At 46.2% G+C, this 16331-nt stretch overlaps 3 protein-coding genes across 4 annotated transcripts; 2 read left to right on the top strand and 1 right to left on the bottom strand.

Annotated features, from left to right (window-relative positions):
- Positions 1-3041: 3041 nt before the first annotated feature.
- psmb6 (proteasome 20S subunit beta 6) lies at positions 3042-6940 on the bottom strand. Its single transcript, XM_060077225.1, has 7 exons — positions 6780-6940; positions 6104-6171; positions 5351-5416; positions 4709-4774; positions 4448-4577; positions 4087-4231; positions 3042-3297 (listed from the first exon to the last, which is right to left on the bottom strand). Exons 1-7 carry the CDS (start codon positions 6876-6878, stop codon positions 3170-3172), a joined length of 702 nt encoding a protein of 233 aa, XP_059933208.1. The 5' UTR covers positions 6879-6940; the 3' UTR covers positions 3042-3169.
- Positions 6941-7539: 599 nt separating this feature from the next.
- Positions 7540-10527, top strand: trappc1 (trafficking protein particle complex subunit 1). 2 transcript variants are annotated; one of them, XM_060077235.1, is made up of 5 exons: positions 7540-7623; positions 8637-8735; positions 9407-9477; positions 9876-10014; positions 10286-10527. In XM_060077235.1, the coding sequence occupies exons 2-5, from the start codon at positions 8637-8639 to the stop codon at positions 10412-10414; spliced, it is 438 nt and encodes a 145-aa protein (XP_059933218.1). In that variant the 5' UTR covers positions 7540-7623; the 3' UTR covers positions 10415-10527. The 2 variants fall into 2 exon arrangements, with proteins under 2 accessions (XP_059933218.1, XP_059933217.1); XM_060077234.1 differs by lacking the exon at positions 7540-7623 and having other exon boundaries at positions 8628-8735.
- Positions 10528-11171: 644 nt separating this feature from the next.
- Positions 11172-15914, top strand: slc25a11 (solute carrier family 25 member 11). The gene is made up of 9 exons (XM_060077202.1): positions 11172-11418; positions 11976-12128; positions 13174-13291; positions 13445-13533; positions 13728-13818; positions 14181-14271; positions 14468-14567; positions 14731-14782; positions 15545-15914. Exons 1-9 carry the CDS (start codon positions 11354-11356, stop codon positions 15698-15700), a joined length of 915 nt encoding a protein of 304 aa, XP_059933185.1. The 5' UTR covers positions 11172-11353; the 3' UTR covers positions 15701-15914.
- The last annotated feature ends 417 nt before the right edge of the window (positions 15915-16331 follow it).

A 16331-nucleotide genomic window follows, 5' to 3' on the forward strand; every position in this document is an offset into this window, starting at 1 on the left:
ACACACACACACGCACACACACGCACGCACGCACACGCACACGCACACACACATCCGCACACAGACAGACACAGACACACGCACACACAAAAACACATGCACACGCACAGACACACACACTGCATGCAACTCCTGACCAGGTGTTTCCTCCAGATCCAGGCGATTCCAGGTGACTGGTTCAGCGTACAGGATATGGGAATCCCCTATCTGTTCCTCTCGGCCAATCCGTGGCACTGCTCCTGTGCCCTTGGCTACCTGCACGATTACCTTCTAGAATTCGAAACCTCGGTGTATGTGAGAAACGGGACAGTCTTCAACTCAAGGCCAAAGAGTGTGGTGGGTATACTTCATACGCATTGACCGGAGTTAGAATCCACCAGCTACTCCTATTGGCTGATAGAACCCTCTTTTTTAATGTTTACGTCCGGAACCCAGGAGTGATTATGTCGGCTTTGTGCAGGTGTGTGATAGTGGCTCTCTTGGCTGTGTCAGAGTGACTACTGTGTGTGTGCAGTGATTCTATTGGCTGTGTGTGCAGGTGTGTCACTCTCCTGGGAGGCTGCAGGGGAGACCTGTGATTGACCTGAAGGCTGAGGACCTCTGCCCCCCTATTATTACTACTGCCCTTACTGCCCCCCCTACTACCGCTGCTCCTACTACTACTACTACTGCTACTACTACCACTGCTCCTACTACTACTGCTACTGCTCCTACTACTACTACCACCACTGCTCCTACTACTACTGATCCTACTACTACTGATGCTCCTACTACTACTACTACTACTGATCCTACTACTACTACTGATGCTCCTACTACTACTACCACTGCTCCTACCACTGCTCCTACTACTACCACTGCTCCTACTACTACTACTGCTATTACTACTGCTTCTACTACTCCACCTGCTCCTACTCTGCTCCTCCGATGGGTGAGCAGCACAGAGTATCCCGCGGCTGCCGTCGGTAGTTCCAGTGGTATCGCCACATCGACGACCACCCCGACGCCCAACACCACCGTGGCGGCGGCCGCCGTGCCGACCGAGGGCGGAGGGTTCCAGCCGGGGGCCAGACGCCGCGGCGGCGGCGGCGGCGGCGGCGGCGGTGGCGGCGTGCGTGCGTACTGCGCCTGGCTGTTTGCGGGGTGCGTGTTGCTGTGCGCGCTGTCGCTGGCGTGCACGGCGCTGTCCACGGCGTGGCTGGTCCTGTGGTGCCGCCGGGCGCACGGAGCCCCCCTCAGAGACGCACCGAGGGAGAAGAGGGGAGGGGGGGGACGAAGGCTGGAGTCGCTGAGGATGATGAGCTGCCGGAAGGGAAGGAGGGTTGAAGAGGAGAGAGGAGGAGGAGGAGGAGGAGGAGGAGGAGGAGGAGGGACCGCACTCTACCGCTCGGTCCTGTTTGTCTCTAGAGGGGTGGAGCCCACTCAGGGAGAGAGAGAGGGGGAGGGAGCGAGAGGAGGAGAGAAGGCGGGACAAGGAGGAGTGAGAGAGAGGGCGGGGGAGAGAGACCGGGAGGAGTGGCAGGGAGGGGCGGGAGAGAGTACTCTTATCGTCCTGCGGCCAGCCGGTCTCGGGGGGGTGGGACGGAGGGATGAGGGGGAGAGGAAGGGAAGAGGAGGAGGAGGAGGAGGAGGAGGAGGAGGAGGAGGAGAGGAGGAGAGCGTGTCCAGAGAGGAGTCTTTCCGTCTGTTCAGCAGGCAGGAAGAGATAGCGTGTCGGCTGGCCGGGGCGGCGGGTGGGGGGGCGGGTGGGGGGGTGCTCGGGGCTCGCTACAGCGTCGTGCTGAGGGAGGAGAGGGAGGGAGGGGAGGGTGCGGCGAGGGACTGGGTGGTGGGGGGCTGGGCGGTGACTCCGGGCACAGGGGCCGTCAGGAGCAGCTGGGGGGAGTGGCTCACTCATTATCTACCCAACATGCCTTGGGGCGCGGCCATGCCCTCGGACGGTGCTCCGGCGGAGTGATGTCGGCAGCTCTTCCGTGACCTTCCGTACGTGTCATAAGCCCTACGATGTGTCCGTGTTTTAAGTGTATTAAAAATGCATTCTACTATTCAACTGTATGCTATATCTGACTTCATTGAGCTTTAAGTGTTGCGGTCTAATTGATGAGACAGGAAGGGAGTGTCAATCACCGGTGAGGGACAGGCGAGGGTAAAAGGGGTTGGATGTGTGCCTTCCTGGTTCCTGTTGAATCCCAAGATGTTTGACAAACGAGACGACCACCCACCCAACTATAAACTGGACCCCATCAGACCATCTTAATCATACCGGACGATCTGATCGGTCCAAAAAAAAAAAAAAAAAATCGAATTGGTCAATTTTTTTATACTTTTTTTTTTAGCTGGCCATGTGGTGACAAACCTGTAGGCCTACCTCGTGTTAACCACCATACCTGACCACTGCACTATCAAGACGCCTGGGATCCTTTTCTCGAAGGTTATACTGGACATTACAAATCACATTATAAAGAAATAGGTTTCCCTTAAAGTTAACCTTTTGTGGGTAAACCCTTCTTATTGGCCGTATGTTCGGGACTCAAACCTGTGGCTACAGAGCGTTAACCAGCAGAATTACCTCTGCAACTAATTGCTCTGAGGTCATGCTTGACTTTAATTTTTTTTATTTGTTTGAAAACTAATACATAAAGCATTGTGTGTGTGTGTGTGTGTGGGGGGGGGAATTAAATAAAAAAACGTTACATCTCAAGTCATCCCACTGTTTTAGCTGGAATCCAAATGTTTTGGGGTGACAGTTCTAGTAAGGAGAAGAGGGCGTGTTATCCCCATGGTTACGACCAATAGCAACTTTTTGATGCTTCTTTAACACCGTCGTTGTGTAGGCTATAATGAGCGATGTTGTATACGACTACTTCAAGTAAATTTCACATCAACTTCAAAATAAGTCGTATTATGGATCTTGTCCAATCTTGAGCAACAATGAAATTTTGTATTACCAGCAGAGTCTTTCTGAGTCGCTGCTACAGGACAGTATGTCATCTAATGCCTACTTAATAAGAACTGGCGTACACTGAAGGAACACAACTGCGTCAACAAAACAGTTTTTATTATTTAGTACAAATCATTCAACCTGGAACCAGAAGTCCTCTAGGAGGTGTGTGTGTGTGTGTGTGTGTGTGTATGATGGGTGTGTGTGCATGCGAGTGTGTTGGTGTGTTCAGTGTGTGAAGAACTTGGGCAGCTGGCCGCCCAGGACGACACGGCGCTCCACTCCGCTCTCAGAGATGGCCGCCAGTCTGACCACGCCCCCACTGGATCCATCACGCTCCATCGCCAGGCTGACCGCTGGAACACACACACACACACACACATCAATCACACACTTCAATCACACTGCGATTTGAAGACCCACACACACATTCTGTACATACAATCCTGCGGTTTGGTCAGTCCCCATTACTGAACAGCTTCAGACATTGCTAGTTATCAGTGTATCTAGTGAGTCATCTACCATTAGTGACCAGCTCAATAACCTGTTAGCAGTGTATCTAGTGAGTTATTTACCATTAGTGACCACTGACCAGCTCCAGAACCTGTTAGTGTATCCAGTGAGTTATTTACCATTAGTGACCACTGACCAGCTCCAGAACCTGTTAGTGTATCCAGTGAGTTATTTACCATTAGTGACCACTGACCAGCTCCAGAACCTGTTAGTGTATCCAGTGAGTTATTTACCATTAGTGACCACTGACCAGCTCCAGAACCTGTTAGTGTATCTAGTGAGTTATTTACCATTAGTGACCACTGACCAGCTCCAGAACCTGTTAGTGTATCCAGTGAGTTATTTACCATTAGTGACCACTGACCAGCTCCAGAACCTGTTAGTGTATCCAGTGAGTTATTTACCATTAGTGACCACTGACCAGCTCCAGAACCTGTTAGTGTATCCAGTGAGTTATTTACCATTAGTGACCACTGACCAGCTCCAGAACCTGTTAGTGTATCTAGTGAGTTATTTACCATTAGTGACCACTGACCAGCTCCAGAACCTGTTAGTGTATCTAGTGAGTTATTTACCATTAGTGACCACTGACCAGCTCCAGAACCTGTTGGTGTATCCAGTGAGTTATTTACCATTGGTGACCAACTCCATGCACTGTTCTTTGGTCATCCCAGGCTTGTAGTTGGCGTCCATGAAGCCGTAGATGTAGGAGCTGCCGCTGCCTCCGATAGACACCTGCTGCCTCACACACATGCCTCCAATAGGCACAGAGTACACCTGCACACACACACAATTATATTGTTTAGCTTCATATTATGTGTGGGCATGTATAAAAGTGTGTTTGTGAGCATCTGTAGCAGCGTGCATTTGTTGGCACGTTTGCATTAGCGTGCGATTGTTAGTGTGTCATGTCTGTTTGTTTGTTTTGCATCCTTAGCAGTGCGTTTGTAGGGCATCTGTAGCTGTAGTTTGTGTCTGCGTCATGCTAGCCACCTGTCCACCGCGCCTCTTGTCCCATCCGGCCACAATGATGCCGGCTGTTAGCTCCTCTCGGTAGCGGTAGCAGCTAGCTTTGAACAGGTTGGCAGCGGTCTCCACCTTTGGCAGCTCGTCCAGCTCAATGCTGAGGCAACAGAAACACTGTCAAATGGAACAGCTCAAGACGTACAACACTGTGTGTGTGTGTGTGTGTGTGTGTGCGTGCGTGCGTGTGCGTGTGCGCGCGCATGTGCGTGTGCGTGTGTGTGTGTGTACCTGTGGAAGCCCAGCTGGTAGGTGACCATATCAGCGATGGCCTGGGTGTCAGCAGCTGATCCAGACCTTAAAACATACACAACCTTCATCATCATCACAACCTCAAGCACTCCTGCATAATGGTCCATAATGTAGTTGTAATCATTCAAATAATATCGGGTTTCCCGCAGCACTTTACCACTTAGGCCGCCTAAGCAACACATGCCTGCCACCTTAACTATGACGGCCAAAAATGTAATAAAAATATTGTAATATACAACAAAAGTATAGCTCGGCGGAGAAAGGGATTGTACTCCCGGAGCTGGGCTGCCGCCGAGTGTCCCCCCCGCCGGAGCTGCTCGTCCACAAAATCTTAGCTATGCTCTGATTGGAGGGGGCCGGGGAAGTGTGAGGTAATATTCAAGTGTGCCCCCTTCCTACTTAGGGGGGGGGGGCGCCGAAACTGACTCGCTTGTTTGGTAACTGTAGGCGGGGTACCCTCAGCAATTCATATCTCACTCAAATAATCATGTACAGACTTTTTTCAAAGATTATATGCGTGTTGGAGCACCAGAGACCCAAAACAACACCCCAAATCCCAGGAAAAGTGTTGTTTCATTATATGTCCCCTTTAACAAACACATTTTCAATGGCTTTTCTCACCTGCAGCAGAAGATGCGGTCGTGGATAGGAGTCAGCTTATCAGTCACTCTGTTAGCGATGTACGCCCTGGGAACGATAGCGAGAGAAATTGAGAGAGAGGGCGAGAGAGAAAGAAAGATAAATCTGTGTTCATTGCTACAAGCCAATGTTTACTTGCACTGCATTTCGTTAATAATATAGGTGGCTTTTGACAACACAACGGTGGACCGTTGTATCGCAACAGTTTTGTTTTATCTCCAAAACAGGTGTAGCCTACTTTATTCATTATTCAACAGGGAAACAACCTCAAAAGCCTTTGTCTCAATACCACGGATGTATTAAAGAACACTCTAAATACACATGAGACAGAACAACTTCATTGGTGTGAACATGTCATATCACATCCATGTTTGCGTCATAACTAATGTAAATAGTTGATTGATGTGATTTTGTTTATCCAATAATTTTTCTAGTGTTTATTTGCGATTGGCCTTGTGTTAAAGGACTTAGAGAATGAATGTCACACAATGAACAGCGTCAGTCTATAATTCCAGCCAAAGTTGTACTTTCTTTCAAGAAATATATAAACTGACAATCCAATTCCAATGTCTGTTTGTGAGGCCTAGTGTGAAGGTTAAAGTGAGAGTGTTGTAGCGTTTCTGGGGACTAGGGTGAAGGGTAGTGTGTGTAGTGTTGTACTGTTTGTTAGGAAATAGAGGGAGAATAACAGTGTGTGTGTGTAGGGAGTACTGGAGTACAGTGTGTTTCACTCACCCTGTCGTAGTACGTGAGTCGGCTCCGACCACTACGCCTCCATCATACTCCACAGCCATGATAGTGGTCTGACAGAAAACCAAACGTCATTATACATTGATACTCATTTTATGATAAACACATGAATCTTTAACACACCATCCTCCAACACAAACATTCATCTTCCTCATACTTCGTACAAGATGAGCTCATGTAAATGGTTGCATTTCCCAATAATATATTATTTGTTATTGGGATAATTATTGATATGCAGTTAGTTGTAATGTTTCAACCCTTATTTCCTCGGGGTTGGTGTTCTAGGTTTTCACTGAAATCAAACCAATTAAACATGTCTTCTATCTGTCTGCTCTCCATCTAGCCTGGTTAGACCCAAAACATACCATCACCCTCGCACTGCTACTACTGTAGTTGTACTGTAGTAAGACTGCAATACCCTATTAAGTAATCTCTTTTGCAGTACAGTTTGTGTGCAGTATTCTCTATGTGGAGTACTGGCTACTTTGAGTCCAGATCAGTCAACTTAAAGTCTCGCCCAGCTTGCTCAGGTTAGCAAAGCTAGCTCAGGCTAGCTCTTGAGTAGAAGTGCTGTCTCATTCAGCGGTTAAGAGAGCCTCTAAACCCCTGAGTCCCGGTCTGAGCCCCGGTGCAGACCGGCTCCACCGGGAAGGTAACTCACCCCAGTGCTGACTTCCTTGCTGGTCCAGTCCGGAGCCATGTCGTTATTAGAGGAGACCATTTGCTCCTGGCCGAACATCATAGTTGCTGCTGCCGCCATCTTAGTTTAGGTTTTTCTTAGCGTAGGGAGCGAGACTTGCGTGAGACATGCTATGAATACCGAAGTTTACGTACAAACCCACGTACAGAATTGTACGTACAAACACCGGACAAAGTACGTCAAGAACTGGGACAGAAACGCTTTGTGTGTTCGTGGTTAGTGGTAGTGTGAAATGCAACCTGAAAAACAATACACTCACTTTATAAGTTTAGAATATACGTTATTAACATTTATTACCAATTAGTGTGTCTGCAATTTATAATATGTGATACTAACGAACTCAAAATCTAACAGAATAGGACGTACTAACCTAATTTATATTTCAGATGATATGACACTAATGAAATATCGATCAATAACCAGTAGTAACCTATTTTATGGTATTTATTATAAGGACACCCCACACACATATATACGCTACATGAAGCCAGTCTGTAGCAGTGGCGCCCTCTTCTGGCGGTGGCTTATCCTCTGTCATTATATCATGGACTGTTTAACATTGTCATACCTACTACTATCCCTATGCCATAAAAAGTGTGTATAAAATATAATGCCTTAACTACTTGTAACATGATAACATGTAGACTGTATACAAAATTGTAATTCCATCAAGGGCAGCATCATAGACATGACCCATTGAGTTTCAACATAAGCTAATGATTTGTGGCAGGCACCCTAGCGGTCAGCTGACTTGCTGCGGGGTCCTGACAGAGCATCCTCGGGAGTCGGGACCAGGAAGTTCGAGGTAAACACTCTTAAGATGATCCTAAAATGCCATTAAGATGTTAATAGACACATTATTACCATTGCCTTGTCGATCGAACAAATGTATTGTAGATTATCTATACGAACAATTGTAAGTCGACGATGTTTCACTGTACACCACTGTTCATACAGTCCTGTATAAACAGGTCCTGTATGTCTCCTGTATGTATTCCTCTGAGGACGTTAGATGCAATTCCCTCCATGGATTGACGTATACATGAAACTATATGTATGATCTGATTGTATTCAATGGCCTTAAAGTCATGGCGAACCCTTCAAAGACTTATTGGTAGAAACATGCTCATGGTGACAAACAGGGCCGTTTCTAGCGTTTTGGGGCCCTATACATCATGGATTTTTGAGGCCCCTGATTCGGGAAGCTGCCTGACTGTGCTGCGAGGTGTGTTTTTATATTAGGAGCTTCGTCCTGGCAGAAGTTGATTTTAATGTCTCCGTCCAAGAGAAGGTGAAGCTTCTCGGACACATTGGAATTACACCACAGTATGTGTGTCATATACAAAATCGCTCGTTATACAACTCATACAATAAGGGTTGTATTAGGGCTGTACGGCATAGACTAAAATGTACATTGCCGTATGATTTGAGGCATAGACGGTAATGGTATTATATCTCGGTATGTTAATTTTATCTTCTAATTTCGATATAAATCCTTCTGAAGGGTTAAAATACTGGTTAGGCAGCAAAACTGCATAAAAAAAATGCTAAATCTTTTCTCAAGTTACTTCCATATTTGAAAAACACTAATGTTTAATAGTATGTATTTCTTTCTCAACTGGCTCGCGGACCGTCTAAAATTTAGAAGGTCCTAAAAACAAAATAAATCTCAAAACATGCCCACCAGGGGGCACTCTCTATTAGCCAGCTGTCCCTGCTACAACCATATTAAAACACGAATGTGTTTTCTGTCTTGATTTCTATTTTGTTCTACCTCAGCTGTTCCCACACTTCTTCTTTTTGGATCTCATGTTTCAGATGACTGTTCATAACCTGTACATATTCGACCGCAACGGGGCGTGTCTTCACTACAGCGAATGGAACCGTAAGAAGCAGGCTGGGATATCCAAACAAGAGGTTTGTAGTTGGCTTTACCAGTATGGAGGAATAATGGTGCTGTGGAAATAATTTATGTATGTTAAATCATTTCCCTAATTTCAATATTTTTTAGATATTTAACAATTAATGTACGTACAATGTGGAATGATTTCATTTTGGTATTTCATCCAGCGGATGGCGTGACAAGGAGTGCTCATGTCGGTTGGTTCAATGGTAAAACCTTGAATCTGGGGAAACCCACATAACATGAAATCTCAATCGAAATGCCTTTTTAAATGCATGAGTGGGGAAATAGAATGCAGAACTAAAAGTTGTTATGTTGTAAGTTTTCATGGATTCCAAAGATTCAAGAAAGTTCCCCACTGAACCAACCGATATGGCCGCTAAGTGAATGCACTCTATAGAATATCATTCATGTCATGAATATTTTAATTGAACCATGCTCAAACAGAGTTACATTGATTTTGAACCAGTGTTGAATTCAAAGTCATACTCAAAAACAAATGATTAGATATAGTATCCCCCCGCCCCCTTTCTATATAATACTTTTTACCTAATCTATTAATAATAGATAAGGCCACTTCTAAACGACAATAATTTACGCTGTGGTTGCTTCTGGCAGCAAAACTATTATAGGTTACCCCAGTGAATTCTCTCTCTCTCTGTCTTTCTTTATGTCTCTCTACCAGGAGTTTAAACTGATGTATGGGATGCTGTTTTCCATCCGTTCCTTCGTCAGCAAGATGTCTCCTCTGGATATGTATCCTCTTCCTTTGATTTAGTGTATCCTGCACTCTGCTACTGCTACAAGCAAGGTTCTAGTGGGCTAAGTTCTGGTGTGTTCTTGTATGTATGTGTTGTTCTAGTGTAACAATGTTCTTCTAGCGTGTGGTTTCCTTAGTAACGTCAGGAGGGACGTTTGTTTCCCTTAGTAACGTCAGGAGGGACGTTTGTTTCCCTTAGTAACGTCAGGAGGGACGTTTGGAGGAGGGACGTTTGGTTCCCTTAGTAACGTCAGGAGGGACGTTTGGTTCCCTTAGTAACGTCAGGAGGGATGTGTTGTTTCCTTAGTAACAGTCAGGAGGGATGTGTTTGTGGTTTCCTTACTAACAGTCAGAAGAGATGTCCTCAGTGTGTGGTTTCCTTAGTAACGGTCAGGAGGGAAGGGTTCCAGTGCTTTCAGACCAGCCGGTATAAACTGCACTTCTATGAGACGCCAACAGGCCTCAAGTTCATCATGAACACTGACCTGTCTGTTCCCAACGCAAGGGAAACGCTGCACCAGATATACAGCACGGTACACACACACACACACACACACACACACACACACACACACACACACACACACACACACACACACACACACACACACACACACACACACACACACACACACACACACACACACACACACACACAGTCTCTCTTTATAGTTCTGTGTTGCTATTAATAATCTCCCTCTCTGCAGCTCAATGTGTTGTAACTTGTTAGTGATTCTCTCTCTCTCTCTCTCTCTCTCTCTCTCTCTCTCTCTCTCTCTCTCTTCCCCCCCCCCCCCCCCCCAGCTCTATGTGGACTACATAGTGAAGAACCCTCTGTGTTCTCTGGGAGACCCCCTGCAGAGCGACCTCTTCTCCGCCCGCCTCGACACCTTCATCAAGAACCTGCCCTACTTCAACCCTAGAGCGGCTTAGCACACACACGCTTACCCTACACCAACCCTAACGCTGCTTAACATGCACACTATACATACATACACACCTACCTAACTTTTGTGTTAAGGATATTAAATAAATGTGACTTGATACTTGCGTGTATGAATGAATTTGTATGTTTATATTTCCTTTCATACACTCACAGATCTCCAAGAACATTGTTAATAGTATCAAGCAATTTACCAATATATTGTTCTGGTTAAAAACCGTCACTTTTAACCAGTAGCAGACTGGTTGTATAGCAGTGGTTTTACTGCTCAGCTCACGGTGTAACCAGTAGCAGATGGTTGTACTGGGCAGCTCAGAGTAGAACCAGTGGTTGTACTGGGAAGCTTATAGTATAACCATTAGAAGACTGGTTGTATTAGGCAGCTCCCAGTATAACCAGTAGCCGACTGTGGTTGTACTGGTCAGCTAGGCGGTACTGATGTACTATACTCCAGTTAGTTGTTTTTTTTGTCTGAAGGAGGATGAGAAACAGAGTGCAGCGTTCTTAGTGTTTCCAGGTAATTTACCAAATGCATATTACGTATACAAAACGTTATGAATAATGTATTGTATTATTTATAATGATAATAAGTGTTGGTGTTATGTCTGCTCGACACCAAAAAAATAAAATAAAAATGTTTTCAGTATCAATCGTTGACGTTCACTTCTCTGCGTTCTCATTGGATCTACTGATAACCAATCAGGGGACAGCAAGGCTTGGGATTGGTTTCTCTGCCATGCCTCCTCCCGGTTGGTCAACCTTCTCCGTGACGCCGGACGATGCGACGGGGTTCGGAGTCACCTTGCCCCGTTAGCTTCCGCTCTATAAAAAAAACACCGCTCCGAGACAAGACAGGCCGTTGTGGTTGAACCTTTGCCCGGAGAGACGGCATTTCGAAGCGGCACCTGGGGGACCAGCAGCGCGGTAGAATGGCGGACACCAAACCCAAGACCTCTCCGAAGGCAATCAAGTTCCTGTTCGGGGGGCTAGCTGGGTAGGTTGCGGATAACATGACAGCGGTCACGGTTACACTTGCTTGACGGCGCGTTTGTCGCTGCAAGTGTTTGCTTCTGTGTGTGTATGCATGTTGGTGACAGCTGCAGCATTCATCGGCCGTTGGTTGGAAGTTTGACACCGGGACTGTGTCCACATCACCGTGGGACACAGAGGCAAATGTCCCACAGGGAAGCCAGACAAGTGGTCGCTGCTGCTATCTAGAACAGGCTAGAACACGCTATTGATAAGGAGAGTATTGATAAGGGGGAGGTCGTTCCCCTGTCTTAGTTGTGTCATGATTGACGTCTGCGCCCCTAAATGCCATGACCCCTGAGGGCGTTCCCTCACGAGCCCTGGGAGAATGTGAATGTCGCCTTACCGGATTAACACACACACACACACACACACACACACACACACACACACACTAAATGTTTTTGGCTTATTGTTTATAATAATGTGTGCGTTGAGTGTGTATAATACTCTGTGTACTAGTACTGTGTGTACTAGTAATGTGTGTGTATTGTAGTTTGATTAATACTGTGTATCTTGTAGGATGGGAGCTACAGTGTTCGTTCAGCCTCTGGACCTGGTGAAGAACCGGATGCAGCTCAGTGGCCAGGGTTCCAAAGCCAGAGAATACAAGACCAGCTTCCACGCTCTGGTCTCCATCCTGAAGAACGAGGGGGTTGGGGGTATCTACACCGGGTAGGATAACATGCTACCTTCTAGCAACATGTTAGACAATCTATGTGCCACACTAGCTTACACTTTCTGGCCTCCATCCTGAAGACTGAGGGGCTGGGGGAGATCTACATGCCAACTACATGTTGAATCCATGCGATAAACAAGCTACATGATACATACCTGCTAGATAGAAGCTACATACTACTTACTAGATACAAGCTACATACCAGGTAGATCTTCCATAATTCTATATATTAGCTACATGCTTGCTACAGGCTAGCTCCATGCTACGATTGTTGTTAGGGAGCAGCGAAGCTGCTTGGCCCCTATTGTTTCTGTAACGTTTTTTTTTTTTTCTCGAATTCTGTAAAAGTCAAAGTGCAGCCTATAGTTGAAAACTCTTGAAATGTTCAGGTATGGTTACCCCCTCTACCCATAAACCTACCCATAAATAATTTGTGATACTGCACCCAAATGTGGCGCTATTGTAAAAAATTGTTAATTAGGTTTATTTCTCCTCACCACATTGACCTGGACTAAAAATTCTTTCAGAATATTAATCTCTGGGATCAGACAAAAAAAATAAAAAAAATCACCACATAGAATCTTTAGAGCAAGCCTCATAAAAATCATCTAACAGAATTTGTTTTACTTAGTTCCATTTGAGAAATATTGGCCAATAAATTTGGAGCAGTTGCCATATTGCCAAGACACAGTATGGCATTAAGGGGAAACTTCTTCGTTAACCATTTTTCCTTCATAATTAAATTTATATTTCTTGACTACAAATGTTTAATTTCCCCAGAATTTCAAAGATTTTTCAGGCTTTGAAGAAAGCCCTTAATTCTCTTGAGAAATGTGTGCTTGGAGTTTTCTGGATGTTGTGTGACATTTTAACGTGAATGAGGCTGCAGTTAAGGTTTAGAAATGGAACACCTTTCCTTAAATATGACAATTATGTGTTATATTTATATCTTCCACTAGTGTGTTCTTGACTTTTAATTTTGCTCGGACCCCGTTAATCACCGCTTGCAAATATATTTTATCTTTGTGTTTGTGTGTGCAGCTTGTCCGCAGGGCTGCTACGTCAGGCCACCTACACCACCACCAGGTTAGGGATCTACACCATCCTCTTTGAGAAGATGACCAGACCAGATGGTACTCCACCCAGCTTCATCATGAAGGTACACACACACACACACACACACACACACACACACACACACACACACACACACACACACACACACACACACACACACACACACACACACACACACACACACACACACACACACACACACACACACACACACCTGAGCTGTGTCTCCCTCCAGGCCCTGATCGGTATGACCGCGGGGGCGATCGGTGCCTTCGTCGGGACGCCGGCTGAGGTGGCGCTGATCCGCATGACTGCCGACGGACGGTGGGCCACACACACACGCACTATGAACAACACACACACGCTACAAGACTTCACACACACGGAACTACAAAGTACACTCAGACGCCACAAACTTCAAAGCTCTAAGAACACGTACACTATAAAACCCTACATACTACAAATCTTCACAAAAACACTGCTCACGTGTGTGTCTGTGTCTGTGTGTGTGTGTCTAGTCTCCCTGCAGACCAGAAGAGAGGGTACAGTAACGTCTTCAACGCCTTGGCCCGGATCACCAAGGAGGAGGGAGTCACCACTCTATGGAGGGTAAATGCCTTTTAACCCTTAACCGTAACCATAAAGGAATCCTCTCTCGCCTTAGGTTAAACACATGCATTTGATGACTCCTCTCTCTCTAGGTTAAGAGACTATGTGTGCCTAACCTCTTATAGTGTGTGTGTTTATATAATGTATACCGTGTGTTTATATAATGTATACCATGTGTTGTAGGGCTGTGTGTGTTTATATAATGTATACCATGTGTTGTAGGGCTGTGTGTGTTTATATAATGTATACCATGTGTTGTGTGTGTGTGTGTGTGTGTGTGTGTGTGTGTGTGTGTGTGTGTGTGTGTGTGTGTGTGTGTGTGTGTGTGTGTGTGTTTATATAATGTATACCGTGTGTTGTAGGGCTGTGTTCCCACCATGGCCAGGGCGGTAGTGGTGAATGCTGCTCAACTGGCCTCCTACTCTCAAACCAAACAGGGTCTGCTAGACTCAGGTACACGCACACGCACGCACACACACACGCACGCGCGCACACACACACGCGCAGACACGCACACCCTCGCACGCACACAGACACGCGCACACACACACACGCGCGCAGACTCACTGTCTCTTTTCAGGTTATTTTGGTGATGATGTTTGGACGTTTATCTATCTAATTATCTGTCTCCAATGGTGTCTCTCTCCAGGTTATTTTGGTGATGATATTTTGTGTCATTTCTGCGCCAGTATGATCAGCGGTTTAGTGACCACAGCTGCCTCCATGCCTGTCGACATCGTCAAGACCAGGTAAACCTCCACCTATCACAGCACAGCTAGAGGCCGCCATGTATACCTCACCCAATCACAGTACAGCTAGTGACAACCCTTAATCGTTAGCCAATCACGGCAAACCTGGAGAGTAGGCTAAATAAAACAATTATGTCTCTGTCCCTCTGTCCCTGTCTCTCAGGATTCAGAGTATGAGGATGATCGATGGAAAGCCAGAGTATAAGAATGGTTTGGTGAGTCTCTGTGTCCATCTGCATCCGTGTTTCGGCATGTGTCTCTCTTTCTCTCTTTGTGTCACTCTCTCTCTCTGCCTGTGTCTCTCTTTCTCTGTCTGTGTCACTCTCTTTCTCTGTCTGTCACTCTCTCTCTCTGCCTGTGTGTCTCTCATTCTCTGTCTGTGTCTGTCTGTCTGTGTCTCTTTTTCTCTGTTTCTGTCTGTCCGTCTGTGTGTGTCTCTCTCTCTCTCTGTTTATCTGTCCCTCCCCGCTCTCTGTGTCTCTCTCGCTCTGTCTGTGTGTCTCTCTGCCTGTGTGTGTGTGTGTCTCTCTCTCTCTCTCTCTGCCTATGTGTTTCTCTCTCTGCCTGTGTGTGTGTGTGTGTGTGTCTCTCTCTGCCTGTGTGTCTCTCTCTCTCTGCCTGTGTGTGTGTGTGTGTGTCTCTCTCTCTCTCTGCCTATGTGTTTCTCTCTGCCTGTGTGTGTGTGTGTATGTGTGTCTCTCTCTCTGCCTGTGTGTGTCTCTCTCTCTGCCTGTGTGTGTGTCTCTCTCTCTCTCTCTGCCTGTGTGTGTGTCTCTCTCTCTGTCTCTCTCTCTCTCTCTCTCTGTCTCTCTCTCTCTCTCTCTCTCTCTCTCTCTCTGCCCCTCTCTCTGCCTCTCTCTCTCTCTGCCTCTCTGCCTGTGTGTCTGTCTCTCTGTCTTCCCATCTTTCTATGGCTACTGCACACTTCCTCTCTGTGTCTCTCCCCGGGAGCTGAACCAAAGGTGTTTCTGCTGCAGGAGGTGCTTGGCAAGGTGATCCGCAACGAGGGCTTCTTCTCCCTGTGGAAGGGCTTCACGCCGTACTACGCCCGCCTGGGCCCCCACACGGTGCTCACCTTCATCTTCCTGGAGCAGATGAACAAGCTCTACAAGCAACACGTCCTGGAGCGCTAACCTGCTCACACACTCACTCTTGAGTCACACTCACTCACACAGACACTCACACGCGCACGCACGCACGCACACTCCCTTGCTGTAGGAATCATGCCGTGTATTTTTTTGTAAACTACTAACGATTAACTCATGACCTCACCTGATGTCATGGGACAGTTCCGTATCTATGGTTACTGCGGGGATGGAGTAATAAAATTCAGTTGTGAGCCTTTAATCGGTCGTTCCTTGTGTTCCTTACTTGTGTCATGTATATTATTATTTTATTATCAATATAATTATTATACTGTCATCATGTGTTATCATGAATATTTGCATTAAACTATCAAGTAGTATATTATTCCAATTATTTATTTTATACTATCATGAATATTATTATTCATATTATATTTTATTTGTCACGGCATATTTTCCTCCAGATTATGAATTTGACAACACTGTGGTTGTGGACCACCAGTTTGGACAATCCCTACAGCCCCCATTCCCCTGAATGGCTGATCTTGGGTCTCAAGTTCACAAACAAAAGGATGGCTCCTCCCCGCAAATGAATAACATCAGTTGTTCAACTACAAATGTTCCACTTTTGTCGCTGCGAATTTTCGCTGCGAATTTTTCTGTTCGCTTTGGTCGCTCA

The sequence above is a fragment of the Gadus macrocephalus genome, chromosome 17 (genome assembly GCF_031168955.1).
Source record: "Gadus macrocephalus chromosome 17, ASM3116895v1".
Classification (NCBI taxonomy): domain Eukaryota; kingdom Metazoa; phylum Chordata; class Actinopteri; order Gadiformes; family Gadidae; genus Gadus; species Gadus macrocephalus.

Coding starts and splice junctions, on each gene's coding strand:
- slc25a11 (XM_060077202.1), top strand. CDS start 11,354: ATGGCGGACACCAAACCCAAGACCTCTCCGAAGGCAATCAAGTTCCTG. Junction 12,129..13,173: donor GTTGGGGGTATCTACACCGG/GTAGGATAACAT, acceptor TTGTGTGTGCAG/CTTGTCCGCAGGGCTGCTAC. Junction 13,292..13,444: donor CACCCAGCTTCATCATGAAG/GTACACACACAC, acceptor GTCTCCCTCCAG/GCCCTGATCGGTATGACCGC.
- trappc1 (XM_060077234.1), top strand. CDS start 8,628: ATGTTTCAGATGACTGTTCATAACCTGTACATATTCGACCGCAACGGG. Junction 8,736..9,406: donor CTGGGATATCCAAACAAGAG/GTTTGTAGTTGG, acceptor TCTCTCTACCAG/GAGTTTAAACTGATGTATGG. Junction 9,478..9,875: donor AAGATGTCTCCTCTGGATAT/GTATCCTCTTCC, acceptor AGTAACGGTCAG/GAGGGAAGGGTTCCAGTGCT.
- psmb6 (XM_060077225.1), bottom strand. CDS start 6,878: ATGGCGGCAGCAGCAACTATGATGTTCGGCCAGGAGCAAATGGTCTCC. Junction 5,417..6,103: donor GACTCACGTACTACGACAGG/GTGAGTGAAACA, acceptor TATCGTTCCCAG/GGCGTACATCGCTAACAGAG. Junction 3,298..4,086: donor CATGGAGTTGGTCACCAATG/GTAAATAACTCA, acceptor TGTGTGTTCCAG/CGGTCAGCCTGGCGATGGAG.